This window comes from Calidris pugnax, unplaced genomic scaffold, assembly GCF_001431845.1.
Source record: "Calidris pugnax isolate Ruff unplaced genomic scaffold, ASM143184v1 scaffold11, whole genome shotgun sequence".
Lineage (NCBI taxonomy): Eukaryota > Metazoa > Chordata > Aves > Charadriiformes > Scolopacidae > Calidris > Calidris pugnax.
This window is the reverse complement of record NW_015090803.1, coordinates 15,669,468-15,685,539: the sequence shown is the minus strand read 5'-3', so window position 1 is coordinate 15,685,539 and position 16,072 is coordinate 15,669,468. Positions and strand designations below refer to the sequence as shown.

General features: G+C 35.3%; 1 protein-coding gene across 9 annotated transcripts in view; it reads right to left on the bottom strand.

The window, feature by feature from the left end:
- The window catches only part of DGKB (diacylglycerol kinase, beta 90kDa), a 467,667-nt gene that overhangs the window by 193,897 nt on the left and 257,698 nt on the right, over window positions 1–16,072 (bottom strand). For all 9 annotated transcript variants that reach the window (XM_014937895.1, XM_014937893.1, XM_014937903.1 and 6 more), the window contains 3 exons: window positions 11,858–11,943; window positions 11,657–11,746; window positions 9,063–9,223 (listed from right to left, as the gene is read on the bottom strand). In XM_014937895.1, the coding sequence (XP_014793381.1) occupies window positions 9,063–9,223; window positions 11,657–11,746; window positions 11,858–11,943 (337 nt within the window). The remainder of the gene's footprint in view (window positions 1–9,062; window positions 9,224–11,656; window positions 11,747–11,857; window positions 11,944–16,072) is intronic.

The following is a 16,072-nucleotide window of genomic DNA, read 5'->3' as shown; positions in this document are numbered from 1 at the left end:
TTTAAATCCTGTCTCAGTAAGTAGACAGATAAGATGTTTTCCACATCTTAAGTATCTTGTGCAAATGAAGTAGTCTGAACAAGATCAGCTATAGCTTTAAGCTTCCTAAGGAGCTTGATTCTGTTGACAATAGCTCTCTAGGGTATGGATGGAGAAGACCAACAATGATGATCCCAAGTGGGGCTCAAACCTAAAGCGTGCACTCAGCTGATCAGCCTAGACAAGAGAGAAGCAATTCTGGATTCTACAAAGAATGTAAGCTTCTAAGAGACTCTGCTGTTATCCTAAGAGATACCACCCCTTGCAGGCCTTCTGGACCATTAGGCAATCCACCTAAGTGGGAACAGAGAGAATTTGTACATTCTTTATATCTATAACATAGATGTATCTATAACATAGTTACATAACTTTGCCAAAAATACAAGAGGCCAAGAGGAACAAAACTGACATGGAAATCAGAGAGTTACCTTCTCAGTCATTCATACAGAACATTTCTAGTTAAAAACAAGGATATACAATGGTTGGTAGTATAATCTTTACAGCTGCTAACTGTAAATACTGACCATTACTACAGCATTTGGTTTACTCTTACACCTTGAATATTGCACTGACAACAATGAAAACTGCTTTTTTTAAAGAATGATATCTTTACTACACTGCACTAGTACAATTTGCCTTAAAATCTCTCTCAGTAATATTTCTTTCTGTACAAACTTGTACTAAAAGGCAATGCAGATGTTTGCAAGTTCAGTTTCTTATGCTCCAACACTAATTACAGAGCTGCAAGGGGCTTAGTAGCATATGCTCTGTAATACCCTATGCAGTTACAAAAATTCAAAAGGTAATTAAACAGCGTTGTTAATAGATTATCTCCTATTAACAGCAGATAAATTGATGACAGTTAAAAGGAAAAAAAAAAAACAAAAAGAAAGAAAACAAAGGAAGAAAATGTTTATGGTAAAAGGTTTTCAGTACCAATTCAATACTTGAATTCAATAGTTGACCTATTTTTGGCTTTGTAAAGGCTAAAATCTAAACTAATTCAGTGGCAGAACAATACATTCAAAATTATGCTTGTTTCTGCAAAACCTACCTTAGGATTCTCCTTTTAACAGCAATGTAAATCCATCCAGAATTTCTTTCAGCATTACCACCCACAAAATGGAAAACAAGACAAAGTGCTATGAATAACTATTGGCTATAGTTATTCATAACTATTATAACTATAATAACTATTGCCAATGGGAGATAGGAGTAATTGTTTGGTTTGACATTTGTAGCCTTTTTGAGGTCAGTCATTCTCTGAGTACATTAATATTTTGTATTTAGTATTTTCAAGTTGTTTGCATAAGTGTAAAAAAACCAGGGTCTAGCAAAGTTGGCTGCTGCAGAATGATGCTTGGTGCTCAGGTGACTACCTTTGCGCCTTTGGTTTGGCCTACAGCTATCTGCTCCAGTCAAGTAATGGGATTATTTTTAAAGGACTCCATTATATTTTTTTTACCTGATTTCTCTGTTTCTTTTTGCTTGGTTTTTTTTTTCATTTGTCTTTGGGGTTTTTTTCAGTTTTTTTTTCAATGAAAGTGTGCAGTTATAGCACTGCTAGTACTCCCAGACTTAGAAAATTAGGACATTTTTGCCAGTTTTCCAGGAACTTCTATTGACTAATCCAAATGGAAGTAGGTTATAAAAAGGATTTAAAAAAGAGTATGACTGAATTTCCTATAATTTATAATCCTATCAGTGAATGGACTTTGCCTAGCTCATATTAATTCTGAGTTTTTAATTCACTAATGTGGATGCCCCATCCCCGGAAGTGTTCGAGGCCAGGCTGGATGGGGTTTTGAGCAACCTGGTCTAGCAAGAGGTGTCCCTGCCCATGACAATGGGGTTGGAACTCAATGACCTTTAAGGTCCATTCCAACGCAAACCATTCTATGATTCTGTGATTCAAACCCTAAACCTCCAGTGATTTTGCCTACACAACTCTGTCTCCATCTTACATGTCTACGGCTTGTTCCTAGAACTCCTGTGGTTCTCCTGCCCCTCCTAAGTATTAGAAGAAAGCCCAGGTAGAGAGGAACACTGAGTAATTTCTCCTGAATATCCACCTTGAAAAGAAAGCACACTAAGCCTAAGTAGCAGAGGTTTCTTCCCCATTTTCCTTAACTCTAACTATAAAAGATGGCTTCTCCCTTCCATGTGCTCTTTTCAACCAAGCGTTCTGTGAAAGATGAGGTTTCTAATGTTTAATCACAACTGAACATTTAATGATGCACTCTTTGAGAAAGCTTTTATCAAAATATCCATTTTGTCTCACTTGGAGACAATCGTTTGAAAAAACACTAAAAACAAGCATCGTAACTTCCCTACATATTTAACATTCTTTAATAACTTCCGCATAAAAGATGCATAGCCTTGACAGTCACTCCATTTTAATTGATTATTATCTAACTCGAATTGCTTGACAACTGTTCTACTTTTCCCTAAGCTTAAAAGGATTGTTTCTTCACATCTTAGCATCATGTAACGTTTTTGACCATGCTGTTCTGTGGTTTGATGATGGTGCAGATGTAAGTGCTTCTCAAGGTAACGAAGACTGTTCTGAAGTTGGCTTTTTGTGTTGGTTTTATGTGAGTTTGCCTCACCGTCTGTTGGTCATTCATCTTCCATGTCCTACTGCTCAGGTCTCACTCTGCAAATGCGTATGTCACCATCTTCCAGGCTTACCGATTTTGGGTGTACCCAAATTGAGCATGTTAATTGTGAATTTCACAGAATTTATGCCAATCCACTAGTACACTTTGTAATGAGCAATATGTATTTATACTTTGTGTTAATTGTGAATTTCACAGAATTTATGCCCCTTTGTAATGTGCAACATGCATTTATACTTTGTGACTGCACGACTGTTCAGCAAAAATGGGTTGACCCTTGCAAGGTCTGACACTAGACTTATGAGCAATTCTTTGCAAAAAGAGGGTTTAGTTTTGGGTGTATCTCTACCCACTTTTTTCCCCTTAATTTTGCCACTTAGAGTAATGCTGGCATACAGTCAGGAGTATATGGGGGGTTAGTTTGGGAATTTTTTTGTTGATTTGACTTTTTTTTTTTTTTACTTAGAGTAATGCTGGCATACAGTCAGGAGTATATGGGGGGTTAGTTTGGGAATTTTTTTGTTGATTTGACATTTTAGGTGGTGTTTTTTTTTTTTTTTTTGAAGTTCAAGCTTTGAACAGAAGAGCTATTACTGAATTTTATGAAAAGATTTCTCTATGCTAAGATCACATGCTATATAATTGATTAGTGAAGTGCTTTTTTTTTTTTTAAATACAGACCTGGGCTACAGACATGGAAAATAGATAGGGTAAAATAAACCATATGTATAGGGGTATTGCAGTACATAAGTTCATCTGAAGTAACTGTCCACAAATACATGTTGACTTACCATTAATGGTAAGCAGCTGAGTGTTTCAAGGAGGTAGCAAAAGTTATATTGTTTTATCCATGGGGAAAAGGCTATCTATAACAAATAACTATGCACAAGCTAACATGTTGTCTACATATACACTCCTTTTAACAGTTTATAACCTCAGCAAGTGAGCTGAGTGATGTGACATGACTGAAATTCCATCACTGCAGCAATTGGAGAAATGCATTGCAAGCCCACTGTCTAGAACACAGTCTGTGATAACACACCAAACAAACAGTATTGAACTCTGTCTTCGATGGTCACTGTGATAATATCAGTGCATGAATGTATGACTATTAAAGCAAGTTGTATAGAATATGGGGAAAAGAGCTTTTTATTTGCTCCAAAATTGTACTTGCCACTGTCTGACAGTCGGCCTAAGGTTTTCTGTCTCTATTATGCCTGTTTATCTCTCCTCTAATATTAGTAGTTATGTTTGTCCAGCTCACTGAATCTGTGACTTCCCAAGACAAGCTTCCATTTTCAAATGGCCCTACTATATTCTTGAGGAGTGGTTTTTTTTGTTGTTTTTTTTTTTTGGTTTGTTGTTGTTTGGTTTGCGGTATTTTGGGATTTTTTATTTTTTCTTTTTTTTTGGGGAGGGAGGTGTTTTTGTTTTTTAAAGCAAATATGACTTCACTGCTTTAATAAACATTTTTCTTGGATATTTAGCTTGTTTCAGTGACTCCAGTATTATTGGGGAGCAGATGGATCTTCTCTCCTGGTATCTTGCCATCCTGACAGAATGATGGATGTGAGCACTTGAAAAATCTTTATCTTATTCTACATTGCTCCTAGATGTTTTCTAGCTCCTGCTTTGAAGCTAACACACATCTTGGCTTATGCCTCGTATGGCTCTTCCGAGCTTTGTGCTTTCATCATGTTGAATATTGCACATACTCATTCAGCTACTACATCTCCCTTTGTTTCTTCCTTTTTTCCCCTGTACTTATCTTCTCTCCTGGTATCTTGCCATCCTGACAGAATGATGGATGTGAGCACTTGAAAAATCTTTATCTTATTCTACATTGCTCCTAGATGTTTTCTAGCTCCTGCTTTGAAGCTAACACACATCTTGGCTTATGCCTCGTATGGCTCTTCCGAGCTTTGTGCTTTCATCATGTTGAATATTGCACATACTCATTCAGCTACTACACCTCCCTTTGTTTCTTCCTTTTTCCCCCTGTACTTACACATATTATAGTACATATACTTATGTACATATCGAAGCCCTGACGCTGCTGTAGAAAAAAATGTCTTTTTTTGGCTCAAGCATACTAATCATACTAATCAAACTTTTCACATACACACACTGCTGTCAAACATCCCATTTCAACTTAGTGCATCGTTTTCCTCCCAATGGATAAACTGCCTTCTGATTGCTGCTTATGATAATACAAACTAGATTTGTACACGAGGAGAGAGGAGCGAATGTCGTGCTCAACTTCAGCAAGGATTTGAACATTGTCTACCCCTGCATTCTTGTATCCAAGTTGGGATATTATGGTCTTGATTTGTGGAAAATGGGTAAAATAAAGACTGGCTGGAAACCTGGCTCAGGCTAGAAGGAAAGCCTTCAGGGAGATCTAGCAGCAACCTGCAAGTAACTCTGAGGAGGTGATTCAAGATGACAAAGCCAGGCTTCTCACCATGGCTCATAATGGGAGGATGGAAGACAAAGAACATAAGTTGAAACAAAAGAAATTCAGACTGGATACAAGAAAAAACATCTTCATCATAAGGAAAATCAAGCACCAGAACAGACTGCCCGGAGAGGTTGTGCCACCTCCATCCTTGCAGGTTATTAAGACCCAACCGGATAAAGCTCTGAGCAATGTGACCTGCTCTCAGAGCTGACCCTGCTTAGAACTGTAGATTGGACTCGTAACTTCCTGCGATCCCTTCCAACCTGAATTATGGTCCTAAGGCAATAAAAGCCCCATGTCAAGCACAATTTTATTGAGTTTTACCCCCCTGGCCTTTCTAAGTATACATTAAGATTGTTGTCAAATACTATTTCTGCCATACTGTTCATGAAAATTTGTTAAGATTGTTGTCAAATACTATTTCTGCCACCATACTGTTCATGAAAATTTATACAGCAGGTTCTATTCATACTGGATTAGAGACTGTGCTTATTATTCGGCATGAATCTATGAGGCAGTGTGCAATATGTTGTAGGGTACCATTAGTTTTCACAGTGCCTTGGAGAAACAGTACAAATTAAAAGAGGATGCAATTCCATTAAGTGTATGTTTCTGCATGTAGACAGGAAGAATCGCCTATAAAAAACCCAAATGAGATAGGAAGTACTGTTTTTTCAGAATGGTATCTGAAATTAACAATGAATCACAAGTCCAATATGAATAAAGAAATTCATGCTAATATTAAGAACGCCAATTTTTCTTAATAAAGGTGTCCTCTGCAAGACATGAATTAATTCCTCTTTTCCACTCCGTACTGATAAGACACCGAGTACAGCATTGTGTCTAATTGGGAGCGCTGTGGTTCCAGAGAGATATGGACCAAAGGGAGTAATTGGATTGAATTCCCCTGTTTTATCTGAACACAGATAAAAGCGACACATATGATCAGATGTCTAGAAAACATTTTCTGTGAGGAAAGGTTGAAGAAATTGAAGATAGAAAGGTTATGGAACACAAGACTAAGGGATGATCTAATAAACCTTCTAGTAGGCAATAAGTAGTTTAACAGAGGAATGGAATCATTTGTTTTCCTTCTCCATTCTGTGCAGGACAAAATGACCTGGGCCCAGGCTACACCAAGACTATTCAGGTTACATATGACAACAAAATTTCAGAGTAAAGACAACAAAATAATACAGTAGGTCATCACAGGCCAATAAAGAAACTTCCTTTATTGGGAATTTCTAGAGCCAAACTGGATAAAAATCTGTCAGAAATTTGGGAAGTGCCACTGACACCACCTTAGGGAGAGGAATGGAGAGATGACTCAATGACTTTCTACAGTTCTATGAATAACCCCATCTATAACGTCGTTTGGTTTCTCTTAATATAACATTGTAGGCAGCGCTAGTATTTCTTTGCTGTAGGTTTGTTTCCAGTTCTGTTCTCGGGTATCAGCAGCTACTGACTGCTGTGCAAAGTGGTGGTAGATCATTACTTTCCCACTACAGTACTTGCCAAAGTTTGTATTAGGCACCAAGAACTGAAAACAATTTTGCTTTTATGAAATTAAGTTTACTTCAGTTGTAGCCAAGTTTGAGTACTTTGTCCTTTTACACAGACAAACATTTTGCCTGGCTTTTCAAGAGTTATTAAGGATGCTACCTAATATATGAATTACACAATTTTAGCAAGTCTAAAATTATTTTTCTTATTTTCTCCATTTGCTTTGCCTTATTCACACCAGTGAAGTGAATTACACAATTTTAGCAAGTCTAAAATTTTTCTGATTTTCTCTATTTGCTTTGTCATATTCGCACCAGTGAAACTGAGACACAAGTATTTTATATATTTTCATATATGACAAATTTGGCAGACCTTACTCTTTCAAAACATGCATTTGACAATTTTAGAAGCTTTCCTCAATGCAACATATTGGATTGTCCATTCGTGGTATAATTTTCTGGTGCTCACATTTCTATTATGTGAAGAATCATATGTTTAGTGTTATTAAATTCCTGAAATTAAAGTTTTTGACCGAAAACTGAGTCTTCTAGTTGTCCATAGAGTAGAGCTTGCTATTTTCCTGCAGTATTCTACAAAAAATTCACATTGTCCTTAATTGTATTATGATCTTGCCACTGTATAATTTCAGTTCAACTTTTTCTCTTGAATATAATTCTATTTTCTTCCCTTGAAAAATGCTAAAGGATTCTTTGAAGCCTAGCACATTCACAGATGTCCCAGTATCTACTTGGCATTCAATTTCCTGTTTCTGTGCTGTGTCTTTACATGTGGTGGTACTCTACATTTTAGAAACCATTTAAATTGCGCTGCATTAATATATAGGTGCAAAATCTCATTCCTCCTGCCTCTCACTTCTTGCTTGCTTCCTTAGCATAACACACTTATTTTCCTTCTTCATTTGTGAGCTTTAGCACCCATACTCCCTTTTGAGAAAATCACAGAGTATGTTCCCCTGTGCTGGGTATTTTCTGTTATCATGCTATTTTTTTCCTGTAACGAAAGATTTTCCTTTCCACTTTGCCTCCTATTTATGAACCTAATTGTGGACTAATTTTGGTGCATATATTTTGCATTTATGTACTTTTATATACTTTGTTCTATTATTTCTGTTGCATCTAGTTGTTCTTTGCACTTACTTTGATTAGAGACTAAAATCCAAACTACACAAGCAGAAAAAAACTCAAGAACAATTTCTGTTACTTATATATCTTAAACTTAGGGAGACCTAAATAATTGTTTTTTCAGCACTTAGGACTACACAGTACAGGAAGCCAAGGAATGTTTTAAAGGAATAGACTGTCTCTGCATGTTGCTGATAGGCACTGTATCAAAATTACAGATTTGCAATTAATATGTAAAAATTTCATCAACCATTTAAAGCTGAGGCAGAACCTTGTTAATGCTGAAGCACAGCGATCAAATTAACTAAGCACACATCCTTAATTTCCTTGGATATACAACGTTGTATGTTGTACTTTCCATTAAAAGAATTTGCAGTAGCATTTTTGAATTCTGGATTGCAGAATTAGATAAACTGTAAAAGCGGATTTTGACTTCCATAAAAAATAATATACAGATTCATGTAATGTATGAGGAACAAGCTGATTTCAGAACAACCAGCACTAGCTATTGGAGGGCATGTTCCAAATGTAATTAGATTTCATTTGTGTCTGAACTAAAAATCTTATTAATGAACTATTCAATCTGTGAAAATTGGACTCATCGCAGTCCCCTTTTTCCTTGTGTTTGAAAGCATATCCAAATCAAAAGGCTGAAGACTCAGACTGGACATGCCCAATTCCCCTTATATATGTAGTCTGGATTGCAGATAGAATGGGAAATCATAGAGAAGTAAAAGCCAGAGATGCAGTTCCCAGGACATGAAGAGCTTCTTAAACCCCCTTTTCTTCATAATTCATTCTAACTGTGAATATCTCCATAAAACAGAACCAAGAAGATACTTGTGTGTGGCGGGGTTATATTATTATTCTATTTTATTATTTAAAACTGCCCTGAAGAAACCAAGGATACCACTGTTCTTTTAAACAGTTCTATTTATGTGAATGCTAACAGAAAAAGGTTACTTAGAGTTCTTATTAAAGGATTAGTTTTCCTTTATATTTTTATAGGACCTTCATAATGATAATATAAATTTAGTGCTACGGCTGCTCATAAACCATTAGGAACAACACAAATATCTTCTTTATAGATGGGAAGGTAGAAGGTCCTGAAAAATAATTCTAGTTTGAATGTATGGAAGTAAATTTATGTAAATTGCTGTCAGTCATCTATGTATTCATTTCACTAGCAAAATAACATTATAAATGATCTGTAGCCAACAATTCTTCACTTGAAGTCATGCAATGCAAATATTTATTCAAAACAGAAAATCACTTAAGGATAAGCATAAGTCTTACCACACCAATAGAAAAGTAGTTATTGATGATGTTGTAAGGCACTGGGTCTCCTTTCTCATCTTTATCATTTGGTATTACTTCGAATTTCCACCTGTCCAGCAAAATCTCTGAGCTGTTCTCAATGTCTTTTAAGATCTTCATCAAATTCTCACCTTCGTAACCTAGCAAAAACATAAAAACAGTTATTTCATCAAGCATAATAAAGTTCCATTACATTTTCTTTCTATTTCTAGATGGGACTCTGAGCAAGCTGATCTAGTTGAAGATGCCCCTGCTTATTGCAGGGGGGTGTTGGACTAGATGACCTTTAACGGTCCCTTCCAACCCAAACTATTTTATGATTCTATGACTGGAAAAATGAAAACTACATATATAAGATCTGAAAAACAATATTGTCTGAAGTATTGACAATTTTCCAGCACCTCTCACTAAAAGGAGTACAAATACAAAGCTGATTTCTGCACTCAGCTAAATTAACATAAACTTAGATTGATTCTACAGATTTCACCGAGCATCAGATTTATATTGAGAAAATAATTTGATCTTCAAAACTTGCCAATCCCTTGAATTTTTCAAATGGTTATAGCAGTTCACAAAAAAGCTAACATTATACTTTGCAAAGTGTTCTTGCTATGAAATTAATCTTAATATTTAAATTTCTTTAATTTCAAAATTCATGGGGAAAAAAGAGACATAAAGGAGATTTGTCTGATTGAAGTCTGAAAAGACAATGAAATGTTAAAAGCTCTTCACTATTTTTTGTCAATGTGGTTTGACCTAACAAATCCAAAATTTGAAATCCATAACCGATGACTCAGCAGAACTGAAATTTTCCATTTTTCAACGACTTCTTTATCAGCCTCACCCTGTTCTGTGACATTATCAACTCTGAATACTATCCAGACCAAATTAATTTGTAAGAAATAACTAAGATCTGTGGATTCGGTCCTTCTTCAAATCAGAAATAAATTTTCACATTCAAGCAATATCTACTTCCTGGGTCATTATCAGTTTTAGCAAACAAAGCCATTCAAAGCCTCCCTGCTCAAAACCGATTCCTGATGTATTTCTTTATGGTTGTATGGGAAGTTTTTGTTAGTTACTGACAACCACTGCATAACAGCAGCATGCACACTTCCATTTGTCTGCACCCTTGAGATCACTCATCAGCAATTTAGTTTCTGGAAGCCCTGTCTCCTCTGCCATCTACGAAAGTTCCAGAAAATCTGTGTTATGGCATTGTCTACCAAAATGCAACTGGGCAAAGAATGATGAAAACCAGAATATTTTCATACTGTCTTTTTCTACTGTAGTCCAGATGGAATCATTCAAAACAGAAGGTAAATAAACAGAAGTGAATGGGAGGACAGGTCCTGACAACTGTAAGCAAATGCTCTCATAGCTGACCTTGCTTAGAGCAGGAGATTGGACTAGTGACTTCCTGCAACCCCTTCCAACCGCAGTTATTCTATGACTCTACTCTATGAACTGTTTAGAAAGTGAAGCAAGGCTGATTTGATTTTTTTCCCTTCTTTTTCCCTCCAAGACTCTGTGAATAAACAATCACCAGTCGTGACAGAAAATAAAGGAGGTCCTCAAATGATTTGATGGAAGATCATGGTTAACAAAGAAGTTCTATAGCATGGAAACCACTGAGAATTTGCTAAAGACTATCTGGGAACAAGGCAGACATTTGGAAAAGAAACTTGCTATATGATCAGGCAGAAGAAGGAAGAGATATCTACAAAGGCTGAGAATTTTCATGTAAACAGCCAAGTTCCAAATACACAGCATCTCAACTGAAACGACCAACTGAGACCTGACATAGAACTGGCTGTGAGCCCAAAAACTGACACGCTTTCACCAGAGACTGTCATGCCTAAGACTTTCCTCTTTGTATCTCCTTCAAGTTATTCTGTAATGCAAATCCTGAATGGAAATAGGTTGGGGGGGGGCTGAGAGTAAGGCTCCGTACATCCAGGAAAGGATGCAATGGGCATTAGAGGTTTGACTTTACATATGTTCTCCTTTCAGCATTCTTTGCCTTCTCATTTCCTGAAAAACAGCACCACAGCATTTATTGTCTGGAATCCTCTGCAGGAGAAGAGAAGGGGAGTGGATCAAAGGAACTAGGCTGAGGCTGAGACACATTTTTCATTTAATATTTATGAAAATTAAAAAAGATGAAACCACTCCAAACCCATTATTAGCTGTTTTCAGTAACCCTTTCAGAACAGCCCCAATTAAAATCCATTTAAGAATACTCCCTTTATAAGGTATTGATCAAAGAAATAATTGCAATACAGATTGTAAAAAGCTATCCAAATAGCTATATGCTACTCTCATTGCACCTTGGAGCCTTTTGGTGTCAGGAGAAGCTACAAACAAGGTATGAAAAGTGATTACAACCTTTAGTATCTATGAAATTGTTCATACAACATTTACAGACAGCTAATTCCAAAAAGAGGAGAGGTGATAACAGTTCTTTACATTCATCATAAAAAAGAAATCCAAACGTTGAGAACAGACTTTGATGAAAAAGTGTTTTTTTTATCCTTCTAATTACATAATACATTGTATTTGAATTTGTTTACCTCCTCCCCATCTCAGACACCTTGCTAAATCATTGCCAGTCCCAAGAGGCAGGATAGCAACAGGAGGATGCTTAACCAGGTTCGCTTTCTCTGTCAATAAAGAAAAAAAAAATATTTTAAAAAAATAATACAGTATATAAGAAAGAGCAGTAAAATGAAAAATGTGAGTCAAGCAAAACAATTGTAGATGCTATTGATTACCTATGCAATCCAAAATCCAGCCTACTGTTCCATCTCCACCACATGCTAGTACTCTGAACTCAGAAACATCTCGGAAAAAATTTAACCTAAAAAACAATAAATGAAGATATCCATTTAAGTATAACTGCATTGTGCATTATGCAAACATTTTATGGCTTAAGACATTTCATTTAATAGTAAATGGCAAGTGAACACTTGAAATAATAATCACCTCTGCTCATACATTCATTTTTTAGACAAATACAATCCGATATTGTATTATCTGAAAAATTTAATACAAAATCTTTAATTCAAGGGTTACTATGGTACACTAATACTAGAAATAGCTTGGACCTGACGGTTAATCCAAATCTTGTCTCAGTTCAAATCTTGTTTGAAACTATTGCCAGAAAACATTCTCTGCTTACCTAGTTCTAAATGGATACGTAGCCGCTCAAAACAGAAAAGTCTAAGGTGGCTAAACGTATTAGCCACAAACATTTCCTTGTGAGGTCCTGGCTATAAAAGCTTATGAAAACAGCATATATCTGATAGTACACTAATCCATAATAAGATGAGCATTTTGTGGTTGAAAAAAACCCAACAACTTTGCACCATGGTTTAATACAAAATGAGTAAGCATCAGATTGAATGAATCCATTCCATCATCCTACAAACCATATTTTAAAAGTGAAATATCTTTGCCTGGCTATTTCTGCTTCCATATCCATCGAGTGCTGGACAGTACCACCACCTCATTATCCACTTCACTCAACACCAATTCTCCATAATGCTGAAAAGTGACGATATATTACAAGAATTCTAAATTGCAATATTTTAAATTTAAAAGCACATTTTCAGGATAGCTTTTGACACATACTGAAATTAGTCCTTACACATAATTTGTGACTAGACAAAAACCCTCCAGAAATTTTTCTGAATTAGTATATATATGTGTGTTCGTATGTACATTCATATATATTCTATTCATTAGTATCACAGACACCTTAATGCATATTCTATATGTTAGTGACCAGATTTCATTTTCAGTTTGAAATTTCCTAATAAATGTACAATTAGCACATTGTACTCAAACTCTTAAATACAAATAAATACACACAATAACTTGCAAGTGTTTAATTCAAGTTATTTCCACATGAAACTTTAATGTTGCACAGAGAATGGTGCTCCTGTCCCTAGAAAGTTTAAAAAATTATTTTAGGCCTCTTGATATAATCAAGGACACATGGAAAAACTACAGAGTAAAATAAAGAGCATGGGAGAAGGAAATGGAAAGCACAATGGTCAAAAAATGCTATTTAAGATGTAGGAGACAACAGGACTTCTTGCTCTATTAATTACAGACCAGATTTTCAAGGTTAGCAAAGCTACATAGAATTAAGCCCATCACATTGTCGTCCTACTCCCTCTAATTTTCTCTGCTCAGAAGAGCTCTTAGTCAATATCAAGTGTCAAGTACAGTGCTTGAAGGATGCTTACTCGTTCTGTATTAAACCTTGCTTTGCCCTTCTCACTTCTTACGTTCTACTTCACACATCCGCAGGACAAGTGCTCCAGGATCTCTTCTGATCCAAAACTGTCACGTGCCAAATCTGACTGGGTACAAGTCTTCTAATGAGCATATGTGCTGAAAGACCCTCTGCTGGAAGTCACGTCCTACCACCGTATGAGTGGGCACTGAGATACGCCCCGGCCCACAGGTGCACATCTCTGTCACTTCACAAGACCTGGCAAAGAGACAAATGCCTCCCACCATCAGCGTTCCCACTTCGACCCAGTGCGTTGGGTCTGTAGAAAGTTAGCAGTTCTAATTATATTGCTTCCAGTTCTGAGGGTATTTCAGATTAATTTAGAATCAAATTATAGCCAAGAGGTGACGGCAGGGTACTAACTTGTATAAATATTTAAGCATTTCCACCACATGTAACAGATGTCAAAAAAGAAAGTCTGGAAAAAACCAAACCAAAACAGAACAAAAAACAAACAAACAAAACCCCAATCAAAAAACACCACCAAAAGTACAGGGTTGATGCTGGCATTAATCAAGACAGGCAGAACATTGACCTAAACCTCTGTCTCACTTTTCATAAACAAGCATCCTCACCATATGGCTATCAAACATTCTTTTTGCTTTGACTGTATATTTAATCTTCATCAAAAAAGTATAACTTTCCTAGAAAGTGGGGCATTGAAAAATGTGTCAAAAAAATTCTTGAAAAGCTTCATTCCCGTTTCCCCTGGAGCATTTTATATTCACGCACAGTGAATTTTCCAAACAATTTCATAGTACGCCATAAAGTTCACGTGACTTTTTCTTTTTTATAAACTTAAATATAAAAAAAGATACATACATTATATAATACATAAATTACATTAAAATATAATATACCTTACATTGTATATTTGCATATATAAACATAGTGTATCTAAATATACTATAGCAAACATAAATATTTATAGATTCAAATTAATTTATAAAATTAAATATAGTTATATAATTATATATGTAAATAAATCTCATTCGTTGAATTAGAATGCACGGCCTACATTAAGAGTTGGTAACAGAACATGGTTGTCTGTTGATAAGTTTCATTTGAACTCCATAAATTAAAATTGCAAAGAAAGTATTTGACAGATTTCTTAATAGAACTGAAGGTAAAGCGTAAGTATTGTCTATCAACACAGCTTTAGATAATTAGTGTTTTAATAGCACCTGTTACCTCTTACCCACAGAACATTTTTATGTGGTTTGAAAAAAACTATGTCGGAGAAGAACTTAGTAAAAGTGGTTTGAAGTGGAAGTAGAAAAAAATGACATTTTTATGTGGTTTGAAAAAAACTATGTTGGAGAAAAACTTAGTAAAAGTGATTTGAAGTGGAAATAGAAAAAAATGGAAGTCACCAAAAAGGCTTTGTGAACTGTCAGACTGAAGTAAAGGACCAGAATAGAAAATTTAGTCTTATTTTCTTGAACTCATTTATAAAATTGTACAAGCATTCTAGTTATATATAATAATAATTTACAATCTTATTTTCTTGAACTCATTTACAAAATTGTACAAGCGTTCTAGTTATATATAATAATAATAAAATAACATAAAATATAAAGCAGTACTTATAATGGGGTTCTTCCCCAAAAGTTTTATCTCTACTTAAAAAAACCAAACAATTATTTTTTACAAATTTAGATAATTACTCTTTACATAGCACAATATGGATAAAAATCTTATGACAGGCATGACATTAAGTATAAAGGACAAATGTTCATTATATCAATAACCTTTGCAGAAATTATGTCAATAACTTTGACAGAAATTAAAGAGAATATGAGAAACAGCTAAATCAGATACTTCAAAACATGTATGTTATTTTTATCAAATTCATTTGTACCATAAATCACACAAAATCTTTAAAAGAACACATTATTTTGATTTTTTTTTCACTGTCCCTTTTATTTATGAATATGAGAATAGATAGATATTCTTTTATGCAGCTTTTATTTTTATAGACATTATATTAAAAAGCTTTCCCATATCACTTCACATAAGTCAGCAGAACTAGAACAGTACATGAGAATATTAGGCTGGTACAGACTGTAATCCAAGTTACACTTATTCTTCAATCACTAGCAAAAAGGCAGTAAGAAAGATCAGCAGAACTTCTACCAATGTCTCCTTCCACAGGACAAACATACATTTGGGAATAAAAGATGAAAAGCCACAAATATAATAATCCATGGGAAGGCAACAAAAATATATGGCCTTAAACAACAGAGCCAACAAGGCCTTAAAACAGCAGGATGCTTTTGCTAGTTGAATTGTTAGATGATTCTGGAAAATGAACCATTTTTCCTTCTACTGAGAAAGGCCAATACAAACAATCCCTAAATGTGGACTACAAGAGATATTATTATATTTGATTGCATTTCTATCATCAAAATTGACAAGATCATCTAATTCTTGCCTGATGATCAAATTCTTATGTCATCAAATCGCCACTTCCCTTTTCTTACAATATTTCCCAACTCTTCACATCCTACAAATTGCAGGAGCACACATGCACTTCTTAGTCCATGGTCAATAGTAAATGGGCTCACTCATAAGACTGAGCTGAAAAACCTACCAATAGGTATCTCCATCTTAATAGCTCCCTGTTTTAGTCTTCCCTAATCCAGTTTCCTATCTGCTGGAAGTAAAACAAATACATTTAAACCAC